General features: G+C 38.3%; 1 protein-coding gene across 1 annotated transcript in view; it reads right to left on the minus strand.

Moving 5' to 3' along the window:
- Positions 1-17,740, minus strand: part of RAF1 (Raf-1 proto-oncogene, serine/threonine kinase) — a 62,793-nt gene that overhangs the window by 18,744 nt on the left and 26,309 nt on the right. The window contains exons 2-4 of the mRNA XM_084902586.1: positions 6,677-6,909; positions 2,245-2,357; positions 162-264 (exon numbers count right to left, since the gene is read on the minus strand). Of these exons, the coding sequence (XP_084758712.1) occupies positions 162-264; positions 2,245-2,357; positions 6,677-6,883 (423 nt within the window). The 5' untranslated portion in view covers positions 6,884-6,909. The remainder of the gene's footprint in view (positions 1-161; positions 265-2,244; positions 2,358-6,676; positions 6,910-17,740) is intronic.

The following is a 17,740-nucleotide window of genomic DNA, read 5'->3' on the forward strand; positions in this document are numbered from 1 at the left end:
ATACCTAGGAAAAAATTACATCTGCGACTAATGAAGCCTAAACTGCCTTAATGTAAAACAATGACATAATTAACGCTTTAGATACATGCTATGGCATCAGGGAAATTCCTGCTAGCCAAACACTCGCTATGCCACAGAGAGAGAAGAGATCTGCAACTTACAAAGTTGTGTGTTGTGAGAGGAACATGATCCAGGAAGTCTACTTGAAGTTCTTCTCCAATCAAGGAGGCAGCATCAGTATTCCAATCTAAACGTGCTTTTTTACTAAAGAGGATTAAAAAAAATACAAAAGGAAAATGTTTAAACAAGGTGAGAGTTCTATTATTATTGGAACCCAGGTTGGTTGTTTACACAATGAAATATAGCAATCTCATGATAATGTAAATATGCAGTAAATTGGACTTTGTGATATTAAAATCCTATTAAAAATCCTAAAGAACCTATAAAACAGGTTATAAATACTGCTATGAGGGTAAAATTTAATCTTCACTTGCTTCAATATAGAAGATAAACAGAAAGGAATCACAAATGAAATGCACTTTTCTATTAATAAACAACAGGCTCAAATCTGTAGTTGGCAGACTCTATAAATATAAGTTGACAGCCGACTTGACTGTCTTAATATTGATATTTATTCTGAGACCACTCTTTCTGTGCCTAGAGTATACAAGACAGAAAAATTGATGCATTGAAGTAAAACGTAATGCCCAGCTCCTTTCTCATGTCTTGTCTAGTTAATTAGGCCCATCATCCTGAATGACAAGTCCTCTCGGGTAGGGAAAGAACACCACCATTCAAACCTTTGTTTACCAGAAGACGATTCCAGCCTTTTTTCTTTGTTTTTGTTTCCAATAGTAAACAATCAATCCCTTAATATAATTCCTTACACAAGGTCTGGGAAGTCCTGTTTTGCCCAAAAGAAAAAAGAGGAGCAGCCCTATTTTCCAATCATTCTTCAGGTGCTGTCTATCCAAGAAATAATGTAGGGTGGTTCTAAATCAATGCAACCTTGGATGGGAATGGAATGGACCAAGCTCCTCCTTATCTCAGAATCTCTCTAACCTTTTTTCTTAAATGACAGACTTATTTCTCTCAGTTTTGGAGGCTAGAAGTCTTAAGATTAGGGTGCCAGAAATTAGGTTCTGCTAAGAGCCCTTTTCCTGGCTTGAAGGTGGCTGCCTTTGCACTGTATCCCTCACATTAGGATCTCTGGTCTTTAAGAAGCACTATAGATTGGGTTGGGGACCAACCTGGAGCTAAAGATGGCATCTGCTTTGAAGATTTGCACTTCAACACCGCCTCCTAAGCTGAGAGAAATACCATAAAGAGAGGAATTTATGCTCACTTCTTTGAGTAGGCTCATTTCTGGGCCATACTCTCAAACTGGGGGACTCCCTCAAATATTACAAATGTTAGCTGAAGCTCAACAACAGAACTAGCACTTTCCAATAAGGTAAAGACGAGGTTATTTATCCACACTTTGGGGGTACAGTAACAGATAATGGACAATTATAAGTGGCTCTGATATGCTGGTGTATTATTCCTAGCCTTGGAAGGGATGCTTCTTTTGTGCCACTGGATCTTCCTTGAAGCAGAAATTCTTCTGCATCTTTTAGCCCTGTGTCAATCAAACTGTAGGGATTCAGTAAACTTAACTGAATAAAAATAAATGAGTGAATTACAAGAGAGTCAATCTCTTGGGAATAGTATTCTTTATCTATAAACAATAATGCAACATTTTGTGAGTACCTAATGTGTGCACTGCATTATTGCAAACACAAAAACACTTTGCTCTCAAAAAATATGACATTACTGTTTCCATCTATGAAAACATCTAACGTATTTTATTTTTCAATGCAATGTGTCTTTTTTAAAATATATTTTTATTGATTTCTGAGAGGAGGGAGGAGAGAGAGAAACATCTATGATGAGAGAGATTGGCTGCCTCCTGCTTGTCCCCTTCTGGGGATTGAGCCTGCAACCCGGGCATGTGCCCTTGACCAGAATCAAACCTGGGACCCTTCAGCCAACACTCTATTCACTGAGCCAAACCAGCTAGGGCTCTATGCAATGTTTTTAAGCAATAATTTCAAGGTTTTAGTATTTTATTTTTCTGAATTCTCTCTTTATAAACAAGGATATAGAAATATACAATATTTTACAGTAAGCTAGTATATATTTTTAAAAATGAAAAAGTATTCAAAGATCCTTACTAGCATGAAGCAGCTAATTTTGAGTTCTTACCCTTTGTGTTCGTGGAGAAGTCTGAACACTGCGCAGCACTCTGGTTGCAGGCCCCTCACCTTGAGTGCTTTCATAAGGCAGTCATGCAAGCTCATTCCATTTCGTACATTGACCTACAAACAAAGGACCATCTTTAGAACCAACACAGGCTGCACACCCTTGGAAAAACAAGCACAGAAATAAATGCACCAGTCTGTAAGGAGGCATGTAGCTTATAATGGTGTACATAGACACACACACACACATATAATGTCTAGCAATAGGTGAGCGCTTGAATAAAACACAGTACATCTGTGTAGGTCACATTATGCCACTACTAGATTATTCATAATAATGTGGAGGGAGGGGTGTCCATGATATGTTAACTGAGAGGAAATGTTTTTCAGACTAATACAAAGAGTAAGGTTATTTACAGGGTGGAGAAGATGTACATGTATCTGTGTGAAAAGGTATACACCTAGCTGTTAACATCAAGAGAGAGTGGTTGGAAAAGATAAAATAATAAACTTTCCCTTTCCCCATCTCTAATTTGTCTGACTCATTGAAATGTACATGCAAGCATAAACATCCACCAGAAAGAAAAATAAGCCAATCTGATCTATAAGCAAACGAGTCTTTCTGATCAAAAATTTGTATCTCAAACTATTTTCAATCAAACAGTTGATCTTCATAAAAAAATTTCCATTTTGCCCTGGTGAGGTGGCTCAGTTGGCTGGAGCGTCATCTTGGGCACCAAGCGGTTGCAGGTTTGATTCCTTGTTGGGGCACAGATCTAGTTTGCAGGTTCAATTCCTGGTCACGTAGGGGAGGCAACCAATTGATGTTTCTCTCTCACATCAATGTTTCTTTCTCTCTTTCAAGTAAATTAAAACGTATTTTTGAATGAGGATTAAAAAAAAAAAATCCCATCTCATTTGCACTTCACACTAGTGAGAGCAAGCAGGAAATGAAAGGACAGATCCTGCCCTGCTGTAAGGACACACCACTGCTGTTTAAATCAATGTGCCCAACATGACAGGAGCCTCCGCATGTATGCCTCCCCACAGTCCCCGAACCCAATCCTTAACAGTCAGGCAGTCATCCAGAGGCCTAGTAGAATGTGTGAGTGCCCACGGTACTAGTAAGGGCTGCTATATAAAAATCTCAACTAAAATCTTAAGGGGATTTTATACAGGCCCTATATACTTTATTTTTAAAGCCAATAAAGTTGACACAACGTAAGGCAACTAGAGTCGGAATGGCCAGTAAGGAGAGCAGAATGGAATGACAGCATTTGTGAGCTGCCTGGAGTGGAGCTCCCCCACCGGGTGAAAGTGTAACAGATGCCAGTTGCTGACCCAGCCCCTTCCCAGAGGAATGTGAGTGTATCTTTTATAAAAGTTTAAAATATTTTAAAACATTCATTTAAAATGTTACATAACAAGTTTATTTTAAAGGTTTCTTGAATCAGTGATATTCTTTAAAAGATCACACTAACTTCCAGCTTTTCAGGGGAAAAACAACCAACAACTAACAAAGTGAAATAAAGATGAGCTGAGCCCTGACTACTGTGGTTCAGTGGGTAGGAGCATAGTCCTGTACAAACGGAAGGTCGAGTGTTCAATTCCCTTTCAGGGCACATATCCATGTTGGGGTTCGATCCCCAGTAGGAAGGGATCCCCAATCGATGTTTCACTCTCATATTTCTCTCTCTCTCCCTCTCTCCCTCCCTCCTACTCTCCCCTTCCTCCTCCCCCACATCTTTCTCATCCATTAAAGCATGTCCTCTGGTGAGGATTGAAAAAGGGGGGGGGGGAAATAGTAATAAAATAATAAAATATAATGAGCTGAACAATGTAGATAAGAACAGCAAGAATGAGGACAACAAAGAGTAATAAACACATCCTAAGACTATCATACATGACCTGCATCAAACACTGTGCAGCAGTGCTTTGAAAGCTGTAAAGTGATACTTGTATTGTATCATTAATCTTCGTTAAAATTAACAGACTCCAAGAGTTAGACAGTTCCTTAAATATCTTCTAATCCAGTGGGGTTCTCAAATGTGGCTGCCATTAGAATCATAAAAGGGGCTTGTGAAATACAGATTCCCAGCCACTCCCCTCCAAAACACAAGGATTTTGATTCAATTAATCTTAAATGAAGCCCCGGAATCTCTATTTTAACCTGCTTTATCAGGTGATTCTAACTGTTTACAGTCTTAGCTATGGTCCAGTTACTCATACAACAACAAGGAGCAGCAGCAGTTAGTCAGAGAGACATGTTTACAAAACAAACGACAAGAAAAAATTCAAAATATAAGCAACTACTAATTTATTACTTCTAAAATTATTTAAATCCGATATACATCTTCTCTCATTCTCTCTACAACTCCCCATAGACACATGTTGGAAATGGTTACATCTGACTAATTTCCGGAGCCCGCTAAGTAATGATGAGTTATTTTGGGTTCCTACAGTGAAGCAACCTGGAGCTAATTAGAAGCAGCTGATTGACGGTGTTGGCCAGCAAGGAGCTCCTTACTCCTTCAGTGCCCCCCTAAGCTGGTGCCTGTGAAAGAAGCTGGTTCTTCCAGAGACAGAGGGTCCATCTCAAGTCAAAGGAATAGGAGAAACTTTTTCTACTGAACCTTCTCTTGAGCTGTAGGAGAAATCAAGTTTCCAAATCACTGGTTCCCAACTACCAGTTGTGTTCAAATGAAAGCTGCCAAGGACTACACAGATGTAGAAAAAAACTCAGAAATAATCACAGCTACCATTTTACTTATGAATTAGCCACTGTATTCAGCATGCCTCATTTCATAAAGGTCAGGAAACAGAGCCTCAAAATATTATGTAACCTGTCTAAATGACACAGCTAATAAAAGGCAACACAGGGATTTAAGTTTGGGCCTGCTTTCTTAAAGGTCCATACACTTAATCATTATGTCAAACTAAGGTTCCCAGCCTCCCAGGCAAACTAACAGTCGACGGGGAGAGAGAAGTAACTACAATAACGCCCAGAGCCACAACAGCTGATCTTCACATCACATTCACACTTCCCACCTGGGCTCTCTACTACGGTTAGAAAATTGAAATAGTAGGTAAAAATCACTTTGCAAATGAAAGACCACTACTGAAATATAAGGGAATTGTCATTTATTTTGCCAGTCATTAAACTTTCATTTTTAGGAAACATAAATAAATTTACTTAAATTTTAAATGACTTTTGAGTTCAAATGTACCTTAATGTAATACTGTAACTGGGAGGCTCCTTAGGTTCACAAAAGAAGTATAATTTATTAGTAAAATGTGGAGAGTGGAACTGTTCGAACAGACTGAGAAAACTCTGTCCTGACCTCCCAACCTCAGAACCCCGCCTCACACTAAGTACAAAGAGGAAACACAATGCCATGACTTTACATAAAGAATGAAGGGTGGGAAAGGAGAAGGTGTGGAAGTTTGAATTAAGGTTTTCAAATGTCCCACCTAGCAAAATGAGCACAAGCTTCATTTTTCTGCTTCAATGCGGAGGTGCTAGGATAGCAGGCAACTTTTTTGAACATTTTTTTTAAGTTGGGTTTTGTTTGTTTGTTTGTTTTTTGTCAAAAAACTGAGTGGCAGTGTCTGCCATGCATGATGCTAATAGAAGTCTGTCACTGATACTAAAAAAAATAAGCTTTGCAACAACTGGCTAGTGCCAGTGTTCTAGAAAAGAAGATGATGCTCTGATTTCTAAGCAACCTCCAGCTTTGCCCTGGGGCCAATGAACTTTAACATAATAAATTTTTATAGGTAATTTTATTTTCTTCTAAATACTTCATTATAATATTCAAAAAAATGTAAGTGAACATTTTGCTTTAATATTCAAAAGAAAATAATTTTTAATTATTAATGATTTTTTTAAAATTAGCTAGAAAGGTCTAAGGGAGCTTTGAAAGTCTTTAAAATATATCCCATAAGAATATAATATATGCCCTGGCGGGTGTGCTCAGTGTTGGGTTCAATTCCCAGTCAAGGGCACATACCTGGGTTACAGGTTCAATCCCCAGCCCTGGTCAGGGTGTGCACGGGAGGCAATCAATCAATGTGTTTCTCACACCATGTTTTTCTTTCTTCCCCTCCCTTCCACTCTCTTTAAAAAGCAATGGGAAAAATATCTTCAGTTGAGGATTAACAAAAAAAGAATGTACTGTTTGTTTAAATGAAGTGCAGAAAAGAAGATATACTAGGCAAGAGTTATAATAGAAGAAAGGCCAAGGATTGGGAAAAAACAGGGGCTATGGGAGGAACACAGCCATATAAAATAATAAAACCTGCAACTGGAAAGCCAATTAATGAAGATCCTAAGTGACAGTGAAGATTCTGCCTGTTTATAAGGTGGGCAACATGATCCGTAATGTTCCCTCTAGGCAGATGGACAACTACATTTTCTCAGAGGAATGTTCACGTACCACTGTTCTTTGCTTGTTTGGCAAGAAAACACGGATAGTACTGCTTGTCTTAGAAGAGTCCATAAGTTTGCCATCATCTGATGCTCGGCGCTGATAGCCAAACGGCTGAACTATGGTGGGGGAGATGCAGCTGGGGCCGTCAAACACTGCATCTTTGAATCCAAAGCCATTGCTGATCGTCTTCCAGGCCCCCTGTATGTGCTCCATTGATGCAGCTTACACAATACTTAAACCTGGTTATAAGAAAACAACAACAAATTATTTTTAATTACTTTATTAAATTATAATTCTAAAACATAAGCAATGAGCTCAACAATATGTAAATTGTGAAAATCATGGTATGTGGGCTTTCTCTTTTTTAAGTACTTCATTTTACTTATTTTTATCTTTTTGTGGTGAGAACACAACATGAGATACTCTTGATAATTTTTAAGTGTACAATACAATATTGCTGACTATACGTACAGTGCTGTACAAATCTCAAATCTCTTAATCTTATTCATCATCTTGCTTAAGTAAAACTTTTGCCTTTGATTAGCAACACTCCATTTACCCCTTCCCCAGCCTCTGGCCAACACCATTTCATTCTGATTCTATAAACTTGACTATTTTAGAGCTTTCTTATAAGTAACCAGAGGGCCAGTGCACGAAATTCATGCACGGGTAGGGTCCCTAGTGGTTGCTGGTTGCCAGCTGAGGCCTCCCTTCATTCCACACAACCCCTTGGTAATAGTGAGTGATTGAACTCCTGGTTGATCGAACTCCTGAGAGGACAACTTTGCATATTAGGTTGTTATATATTTAGATACCTTCTGCTTAAATAAATTAATTAGAAAGCTTCTATATTAGTATATTCCTATAAAATATTTCTGTTAATCCTCACCCAATGATATTTTTTTATAGAGTGGAAGTGAGGGGGAGATAGAGGGAGAGAAACATGGATGTGTGAGACACATCAACTGGTTGACTCCAGCACCAGCCCTGACCAGGGCTGGGCATCAAGCCTGCAACCAAGGTACATGCCCATGACCGAAATCAAACCCAGGACCCTTTGGTACTTAGGCCAATGCTCTAAATACTGAGAAAAACTGGCAAGGGCCTATAAAATATTTCATAGATAACTAAAAAATTAGCAAAGTGGGAATTAAGGATCTCTTACCCTTTAAGACAGCATGGAGGGACTTAGAGAGTACTATGCTAAGTGAAATAAACCATTCAGAGAAAGACAAGTATCACATGATCTCACTCACATGTGGACCTCTGATCTAATTAGCATATTATGCTTTAATATTATAGATTACACTATAAACTTCTACATGCCTATTTTATTTCTCCAAGGAGGGAGTGTGGGACAAGTAAACAGGGGCATGAAACACTGCCTCTACCTCTGGCACACTGAGTGCTGACACACTCCTAACTCTATCCCTTGGTTACCATGAGGTCACTTTTTAGGGCCACCTACAGTTTCTGTTTTTTCCTAGATCATTTTTCCCCAACTAATGAGAAAGAGAAGGAGTTTACAACCAGATTGGGGGGAGCCAGGGATAAAAGAGAGAGAGAGAGAGAGAACTCATTTGAGCATCTCAATGCAGCTCCTATGACCTATAGATATAAAGCAGATAGAGCAATTTTTAAAATATAACTCACTGCTCCCATTTTAAACTCGGAATAAAAGCTGAACTCCTTTCTGAATATTCCAAGCTTCACACCTAGGGACTCAGTGTATATTAGAGAGATGCAAATTTTTAAAATAAAGTACTACTTTTAATATCAGATTTATAAAATTTAAAAGACTGAAGACATCCATCACAAGCATTTGAGGAAAACTACCTCTCATTATACTGTTAATAGCATTAATTGCAACAATCAAATAAAGATTTAAATTCCCCTACCATTTGACAATCTATCCTGGGGTGGCTGGAGGGAAGAGGACCTGAACTCAGGACTGCAAAAACACACAGAAATAGTTACTGCAGCATTGTCTGTAATATCAAACTGTAAACTATTTCAGAGCCAAAACTGTGGAACTAAACTAGGAACAATTTAAAGCAAGACTGGTTTACAAAAACACTTCCCAGGAAAGGTTGCTGCTTCAACACTCTGGCTAAAGGTTTAATTTAAAAAATATTTAGCTAGACTTTTTGTCTAGAAAAAATATTATCTAAAGTTATAAAAAACAAAACAAAAAACACTACTTTTGTTTTGCCAGAGTAAATTTTTTAAAAAGAAAACTTGCTTTAAATAGGGATTATCTTATACATTTTTATTTAAGTAGAAAAACTATTGGATGTCACTGTTAAAATTATAAATTACTTTTCATAATGTAAGAATGGGGCCAATGTCAACTATCTGTTACAATACATTTAAAAATACTTTAAGGGACTACATGTGTTATGTAGTATCAAAAGTTAGTCATGCCGAAACCGGTTTGGCTCAGTGGATAGAGTGTCATCCTGCGGACTGAAAGGTCCCGGGTTCGATTCCGGTCAAGGGCATGTACCTGGGTTGCGGGCACATCCCCGGTGGGAGGTGTGCAGGAGGCAGCTGATTGATGATTCTCTCTCATCAATGTTTCTAGCTCTCTATCCCTCTCCTTTCCTCTCTGTAAAAAATCAATAAAATATATTTTTAAAAAAAATGTTAGTCATTCTCTTTACATATACAAAACAGCAACTTTATTGCTGCTGGGTTGTGTACCTGAAAACTGTATAACTTTGTTAGCCAGATAAATTTTGTCACCCCAATACATTCAATAAAAAGGGGGGAAATAAGTAATATCCAAAGTAAATAACAGCCCCCCCTATAAAACAGTACCTTTATTATTGCAAAAGTTCCTTGACCTTAAATATTTGTTGAAACAGTCTGAGATTCTGTATTCTAAAATCTAAACATTCACCTTTCACCAGAAAACACATAACACACTCAGTTTTATTTACTGCGATAGCTACATTCCATAAATTATTTAGAAAGCTTACAATTTATTTAATATAAATTTTTCTGGCTTATTTTAGATTTCAGGTTCAACTGGTTCTAGCTGTTTCCTTCTACATTCCAGACTCCCTTCCCTCCTCACCCACCTACAGCATCAAAGAACACATCAGAAATTAAAAGCCTACATCCTAACTGCTTCCTCTATCTTGGCTACTATTCCATTGAAGAAGTGACACAATGGGCCTACTCCCAAAGCCAGTCTCTGGAAGATAGCAGAGTAAGGATATTTTATGAAAGAAAATGGAGAGAACGCATGAACTCCTAGATATCTTAGCTTTCGGTAGTTACCCACTCTATAATTGTCAATCATAAGTTTCTCTAAATTTCTCTTAATCTATAATTTCTAGCCTACATTATTTTTGAGGGTGGTGGGTTCCATAGTTCACCAAAGTTTGCCTTCAATTGGCTTCATGCTTCATTTTCCCATCCTGGAGTCAAGATATGTTCACTGTAGTCACATAACTCAAGATTTTTATAGTCTAAACTCTTTTTTAAAGCTTTATCTTTCTATACAAAGATGTTCGTTTTTGCCCTGGCTGATGTTGTTCAGTGGTTAGAGCATTGGTCTGCGCACTTAGGGTCATGGGTTTGATTTCCAGTAAAGAGCACAAACTGGGATTCAGGTTCTATCTCCGTATGAGAAAAAAACCAATCAATGTGTCTCTCTCATCCATGTTTCTCTCTGTCTTGCCTCTCTCCCTTCCTCCCTTCTAAGCTTTCTAGAGCTTATGGAAAAAAATATCCTTGGGTGAGGTTTCACACACACAAAATGTCCATTTTTATTATCACAGTTCCCTTGTCATAATCACTCAACCTCATTTATCCTCTGTGTGAATATTCCTTTTTAGAACGTTAGAGTATCTAAGTTAAAAGATGGTTTGTAAATTCTAAAGTACTGAGTTTAGCAACAAGCAAAATAAATATAGTATAAAGACGCACAGCCCTGAATAATGCAGCAAGGGACTCAACGGAGTCAAAAGCCAAGCCCCTCAATAATCTGATAGGCTCCATCTTGAGATCTATTTCAGCTGCCTTCTTCGAGCCCCTATAACTAAAATAGCACCCAATATGGTTTCAAACAAGAGGATATTTTTTTCATTAATCTTTTTGAGAGAGAGTGGAAGGGAAGGAGAAGGGGCGGGGGGGGGGGGGGGGGGAGAGAGAGTCAGAGAGAAACATCAATGTGAGAGACACACATCAACTGGTTGCATCCTGCACACACTCCAACCCAGACTGGGACTGAACCTGCAACCAAGGTGTGTGTCTGTGGCCAGGAATCAACCCCGGGACTCTTTAGTCCAAGGGTGACACTTTAACCAGCCAGGACTAGGTATCTATAATAATAAAAGAATAATATGTTAATTAGACTGGACATCCTTCCAGATGAGGCTTGGGCTACGAGGGAAGCCAGTGCAGGCAGCTGGGAAAAGAAAGGCCTACTCTTGCACGACTTTTGTGCATCGGGCCTCTAATCTTATAATAGACTGCTTCTTCAGGGGAAAGACTTAAAATACTCAAGTCTCTTTATTTCCAACAGTGGGGTATGATGACCCATTACTGCTCAGGAAATAGTTTTGGTGAGTAATGACCAGCTTTCTGTTAAAACTAGAAGCCTGATTTGTCCACCAGTGGGGTTCCTCTGCCTGGCCTGCAGGATAGGGCCAAAACCGGCTCTCCTGCATCCCCCTAAGGGTCCCGGGTTGTGAGGGGGTGCAAGCCAGAACAAGGGACCCCACCAGTGCAAAACTGGGGCCAGGGAGGGACGTGGGAGGTTGGCCAGCCCGGGAGGGTCTGAGGGAGGGCTCCAGGGTGTGTCAGGCCCCTCTTGCTCAGTCCTGATTAGCCAGACTCCAGCAGCAAGCTAACCTACCAATCACAGGATCAAAGCGTCTGCCCAATGGTAGAGAGTGCACATCACAGCAAGTGGTTGGGCAGCCTTAGCATATCATTGGCATATTATGCTTTGATTGATTGTTGAACAGCCAACAGGACAATCGGACACCTAGCATATTAGGCTTTTATTATATAGGATTAGGGCAGAATGTATCTTGCATAGGACAAGTAAGTACTATTTTAAGAAGTCTTTGTTTAGGTACACACACATTATGAAACGTTTTTCTTAGTGTGAATCACTAATAAATTTGAAAGTTACTGATGTTAATTCTGAGGCCTAGAACCCCAAGGAGAGTTGGCATCACCTTCTCCAAAGGCATTTATTTATCCACACACAATACATTATTCCTGCACTTGAATAATGACTTTTTTATAGATCCATCTAGTCTTAAAATATCTTTATTAGTCCTACTAATGAACTGCTCTCCATATGTGTGCTAATTCCACTTTATGTTATATATTTTTTAAAAAGTCATTCCCCCTACTTCATGTAATTCTTCCAGTTTCGTGTATTTCATTGCTATCTGGACTAAAAAGAAACAAAATCAATATATTAAGTTTTCAGATACATTAGTTATTCTGTGACCTCATTTATTACTCAAATTACTGTAAAGATATCTACTTTAATGAACACACTGACAGTAACCTGAGACCATTCTCCAATACTGATTAGGTCACACTGTTTACTAACTTAAACAAGATGACATTTTAAGGCATGGAACTTACATTCCCAGGGTTTTTACGATATATATAAAATCTCATTTACTGCATTACTTTGCCCTAAGTGGAATTCTGATATTATCTGTCTCTCAATGTTAGGCCTTCCTTTACTTTCTCGTTTATCATTTCTTAAAGTGATCGTTTTTGCTGCAGGGCCTCTGTTTCCTGCCTGCTGAGAGGATTTTCTCTTCTGCTTTCAAATAAAACACCAAATGAGAGGGTGGTATTAACTCTATTTCACTAAACTTAATGTAGATTCCCTCCCCAATTTAAATCCTCTGTAGTGCACACAACAAAGATTACAGTACTCATTTAGTCTAGCAACTTTTTACCTTCTCTCTAGATGGCTTAAGAGATCCAGACTCCATACCTCACAAAAACCTGAAAATGTACAAATGGTTTTCTGGAAGTCTTTCTTTGAGGGCAGCCACTCAGTAAAATTCTGTAAGCCTCTATTGAGGCTTCCGATCCTCTGTGAGATTCTTTAGGTAAAGCACCTAAAATTCTCCACGATAATGCTTCCTTCTTCGTTTCCTATTCATAAAGAATTTATTACTCTCTCCTCTTTTTCATATTTATATTATCTACATATATATTAACAGCACTTCCCACCCTCTGCTATAATTTGTTTATTTACCAGTACATTCTGCTTCCCCACCTGTTGTAAGTTCTTTGAGAATGGAATACATGCTTTCTTTGTTCTTCCAGAACTTAACATGACTCCTGCCTCATTGGCATTATTCAACCAAGACTTCAAAACCAATGGGATAGTAATTGTAGAATCCACAATATATTAACATTAATGTAAATTATTAAGTAAAATGGCTATTTTCTAAATTATTAAGTAAAATGGCTATTTTTAAGATGTAATATAAAATTATATTTGAGACTTTTCTTGCTTCTTGAGGCAGGCTTATAATGCTATGAACTTCCTTCTCAGGACTGCTTTCACCGTGTCCCATAGACTTGGGGATGTTGTGTGTTTATTTTCATTTAATTCCAGGTAATTTTTTTTTTTAATTTCTTCCTTGATCTCCTTGGTAACCCATTCACTATTTAATAACATGCTAGTTAGCCTCCAGGTATTTTTTTTTTTTTTACTGTAGTTGATTTCTAGTTTCATGCCACTGCAATCCAAGATGCTTGGTATTTCAATCTTCTTAAATTTGTTAAGACTTATTTTGTGTCCTAACATGTGATCTATCTTTGAGAATGTTCTGTACACACTTGAGAAGAATGTATATTCTGCTGCTTTGGGATGAAATGTTCTGTAAATATCAATTCAATCTATCTGATCCAGTGTGTTTCCTTGCTGATATTTTGTCTGGAAGATCTATCCAGTGATGTTAGTGGGGTGATAGTTCCCGACTATAATTATACTAGACACCCATTGCACGAATTCGTGCACCGGTGGGGTCCCTTGGCCTGGCCTGCACCCACTTGCAATCTGGACCCCTCAGGAGATGTTGGATAGCCAGTTTTGGCCCAATCCCGATCCAGACAGGAGGGAGCCAATCCTGTGCGTTGAGCATCTGTAATTTAGTGGTCAGTGTGGATCATAGCATCTTTCCAAACAGCTGATTCCACCCTCTGCTTCATTCAGTCTACTTTTAATCCCATCCTGTGTATTTTTTATACCAGACATGGAATTCTTCATTTCTGACTGTTTCTTATTCCTGGTTTCTATGTCCTTTTTCATGCTGATGTAGTTCCCATTAAGTTCCTTGTTGTTCTCACTAAGTTCCGTAGGCATCCTTATAAACATTACTCTGAACTCTGTGTCTGATAAATAGCTTGCCTCCATTTCATTTAGCTGTTTTTCTGGAGATTCCTCCTTTTCTTTCATTTGGGAACTGTTTCTTTGTCTCCTAATTTTAACTGTCTCTTTGTGTTTATTTCTATATATTAGATAGAAACTGTTATGACTCCCATTCTTTGTGGGGTGGCCTCATGTAGTAAGTGCCTTATGTGACTCAGTGATGTAGTCTTTTGATCTCCTGAGCTGGCTGTTCTAGAAATGTAGCCTTGTGTGGGTTATTTGGGCTCTCCTCTAGTAATTAGGTCCTAAATGTTGTTGCCCCGTTCATGGGTGGGATTCTCCCCTAAAGCTGGCTGACTGTGAGGCTCAGCCCTGACCAATCATGAGAACTGCTGTGCAAGTGCAGTCTCAAGATGGTTTCTGCCCTTCCTTGTTTTTTAAAAGTCTCCACTTCCGCTAGTCTTCAGTTGGTAATTCAAGGTGAATGTTACCGAATTTAGTTTTCTTTAAAAAAAAAATATATATATATATATATATATGATATATATATATATGTGTATGTGTATATATATATATATATATATATATATATATATATATATATATATATGTATGTATATATTTATTGATTTCAGAGAGGGAGAGAGAAATAGAAACATCAATGATGCAAGAGAATCATTGACCGCTACCTCCTGCACGCCTCCTACTGGTGATCGAGCATGTGCCCTGACTGGGAATCAAACCGTGACCTCCTGGTTCATAGGTCGACTCAAACCACTGAGTCACACCAACCAGGCTCCTAATTTAGTTTTATTTCCAATTTGGTTCTGGGAGGAAGTGCAAGAAAGATCCACCTACTCTGCTGCCATCAGGAAACACTGTAATAGAAAGTTATAACCATAAGCAATCATCCATTAAAAAACACAAATATTTAACAAAGACTGTTTGGCTATCTAAACAATTACAATACTGGTTTGCTCTCTATTTTAATGCCTGCCACCTCACTATGGAACAAGATATATCCACTAAATTTTTTTTTCTTCAAATTCTATACTAAGTAGCAACATTAATGATTATACTGAGTTTTTTTACATTTCAGTATGTACATAAGAAGTTTATTCTTGCTGGGACCGGTTTGGCTCAATGGATAGAGTGTCGGCTTGGGGACTGACGGGCCCCGGGTTCGATTCCGGTCAAGGGCATGTACCTTGGTTGCGGGCATATCCCCAGTAGGGGGTGTGCAAGAGGCAGCTGATCGATGACTCTCTCTCATTGATGTTTCGAACTCTCTATCTCTCTCCCTTCCACCCTGTACAAAAATCAATAAAATATATTTTAAAAAAAGAAAAGAAAAAAAAAGAAGTTTATTCTTTACATACAATATCTCATTTAATATTCCAACTCTGTTCCCCAAGATTATTACTGTATTCTGATTTTGATGATTAGGAAACTAAAGGACCAAAAAGGTTAAATAAAATTGTCCAAGGATACATAATAAGATAGAGAACAATCAAGATTACTGAGAGAATATCTAAGGTCAAAAGCACTCACAGTTTTACTAAGGTTTTATCAAACCATCATTCTTTATTCTAAGGGGAGATAGGATCAGTGCAATTGTGAGACAAGCTATTGCTCAGATGAGGTGCTAGATTTCAACCTTGTGGCTGCCTGCTTCCTTATAGTTGCTCTTTCCTTCTACTCTGGTAACTTTTTAAAAATTATATTTTTATTTAGAATATGATATAATAAGAATTAAATTTGAGGAGAAAAAGGAAAAACATTACCTATAATCTTACTCATCCTAACCTAACACTTTTAAAATACCATTTTCTAATATTAGAAGCACAATACGCCTGACTGGTTTGGTTCAATGGAGAGAATGTTGGCCTGCGGACTGAGGGGTCCCAGTCAAGGGCGTGTACCTTGGTTGCAGGCATATCCCCAGTGGAAGGTGTGCAGGAGGCAGCTGGTTAATGTTTCTCTCTCATCAATGTTTCTAACTCTCTATCCCTCTCCCTTGCTCTCTGTAAAAAAAAAATCAATAAAATATATTTAAAAAAAAAAAAAAAAAGCACAATACATGCATATCAATTCAAAAATCTACCTCCAACTATTATTAGCCGTGTGGCCTTTGCTTAACTGCTTTACTGCCATCACAAAAATTTTCTCCTTGGTCATTCATCCAATAAACATTATCAAGTACCTAATATGCACCAGACACTGTTCTACAATAGATGCTTCGGGTACCTCACTGAAATAGAGACAAAAATCCCTGATTTTAGGAGAAGCCTATCTTCTAGTGGAGAGACACAAAATAAGTACCGTAAGATATATAACAGTGGGTAATAAGTACTGAAGAAAGAGAGGTTGCAATTTATATATCGAGGTCAGAGTAAGCCTCAGTAAGGAGGCAACAGCTGAGCCAAGACTTGGAAGTCAGGGAGTTCAACTTGCAGATATCTGGGAGAAGAGCCAGTAAAAACCCTAGAGCATGAGTGTCCTGTATACAAGGAATACCAAAAAGATCATGGAGTTCAGTGAACTGAGAGTACAGTTGGGGGCAGGGGAGACAATGCAGATAACACACTGCACTGTGAGGACTTGGCCTTTTACTGAGTGAAACAAAAAAGCCATGGAAAGGTTCTGACCAAAGCAGACAAGGATTGGTCCAGCTGCTTTTTGCAAATAAACCACATAGACAATAGATGTAGAATTATGAAGTCTGGGTTGAAGAATTAAATGTAAAAAAAAGATAATAAATACCTCACTGAGTTATGAAAGTTGTTCAAAAATGTCTGTCAGGCACTTAGCACTGTGCCTGACACATAGAAAATTACCCTATATAATAAAGAGCTAATATGCTAATTAGACTTGGTAGAATGACCTCCCAAAAGGCCTTCCAGAAAGACCAGTGGGCCGGGCCATGGGGCTTGGAGGCAGCGGGGGCTGTGAGGGCCAAGGCAGCCAAGGCTGGGAGGGCTGAGCCCATTGCATGAATTTCGTGCATCGGGCCTCTGGTATTGTTTTAACTTCTGATCTATACAAGGACACCTAGCATAGAAAATGAAACAGGACAGAAATTCAGCCATGTGCCCTATATACAGATACCATTAGCTTGGAGGAAAGGCTTTCTCCTAATTAACATGAAGTGGGCAGTCCTGCTAGCTGAGCCATGGATCTTTCTTTCACTATTTGGAAATGGTGCCTTTGGGGCTAGTGTCACATTAATAATCCTTGTCCATATGTATGCACAATTGCTTTCCCAATCCAAATCCTATGCTCCATTATTCTTCCTATATAATTTTAAATATTTGACAATTGTTTGCCTAATCATACTCAATTATGTTGGATGTAATTTATTATTACCTATGCTTACCTATTGCCACATATTTTTATATTTTTTTCAAATTTTAAAATTTCTGAAATCACCTTATTTGTCCGAACAGAGAACCTGAAATAAACACAGGAATATAGACATTGTGCTTAACACCCTAGGCTTGGGATTACTGGGTCGAAAGGTTAAGAATTATGCATGAGTGCTGCTACTGTCATGTTTTTAACACTTTAAAACTGGACTTGGGTAAATTTTTGTTTTTAAAATAAGCTTGTTTTCTAAAAGCAATTGGTTGCTATCTATTTTCTCTGATCTTTTTTTAGGGAGAGGGGGTGGTGGTAAAGGGGAGGTTTAATCCGGAAAAGGC

Source organism: Pipistrellus hanaki (genome assembly GCF_964339955.1).
Source record: "Pipistrellus hanaki genome assembly, chromosome: 13".
Lineage (NCBI taxonomy): Eukaryota > Metazoa > Chordata > Mammalia > Chiroptera > Vespertilionidae > Pipistrellus > Pipistrellus hanaki.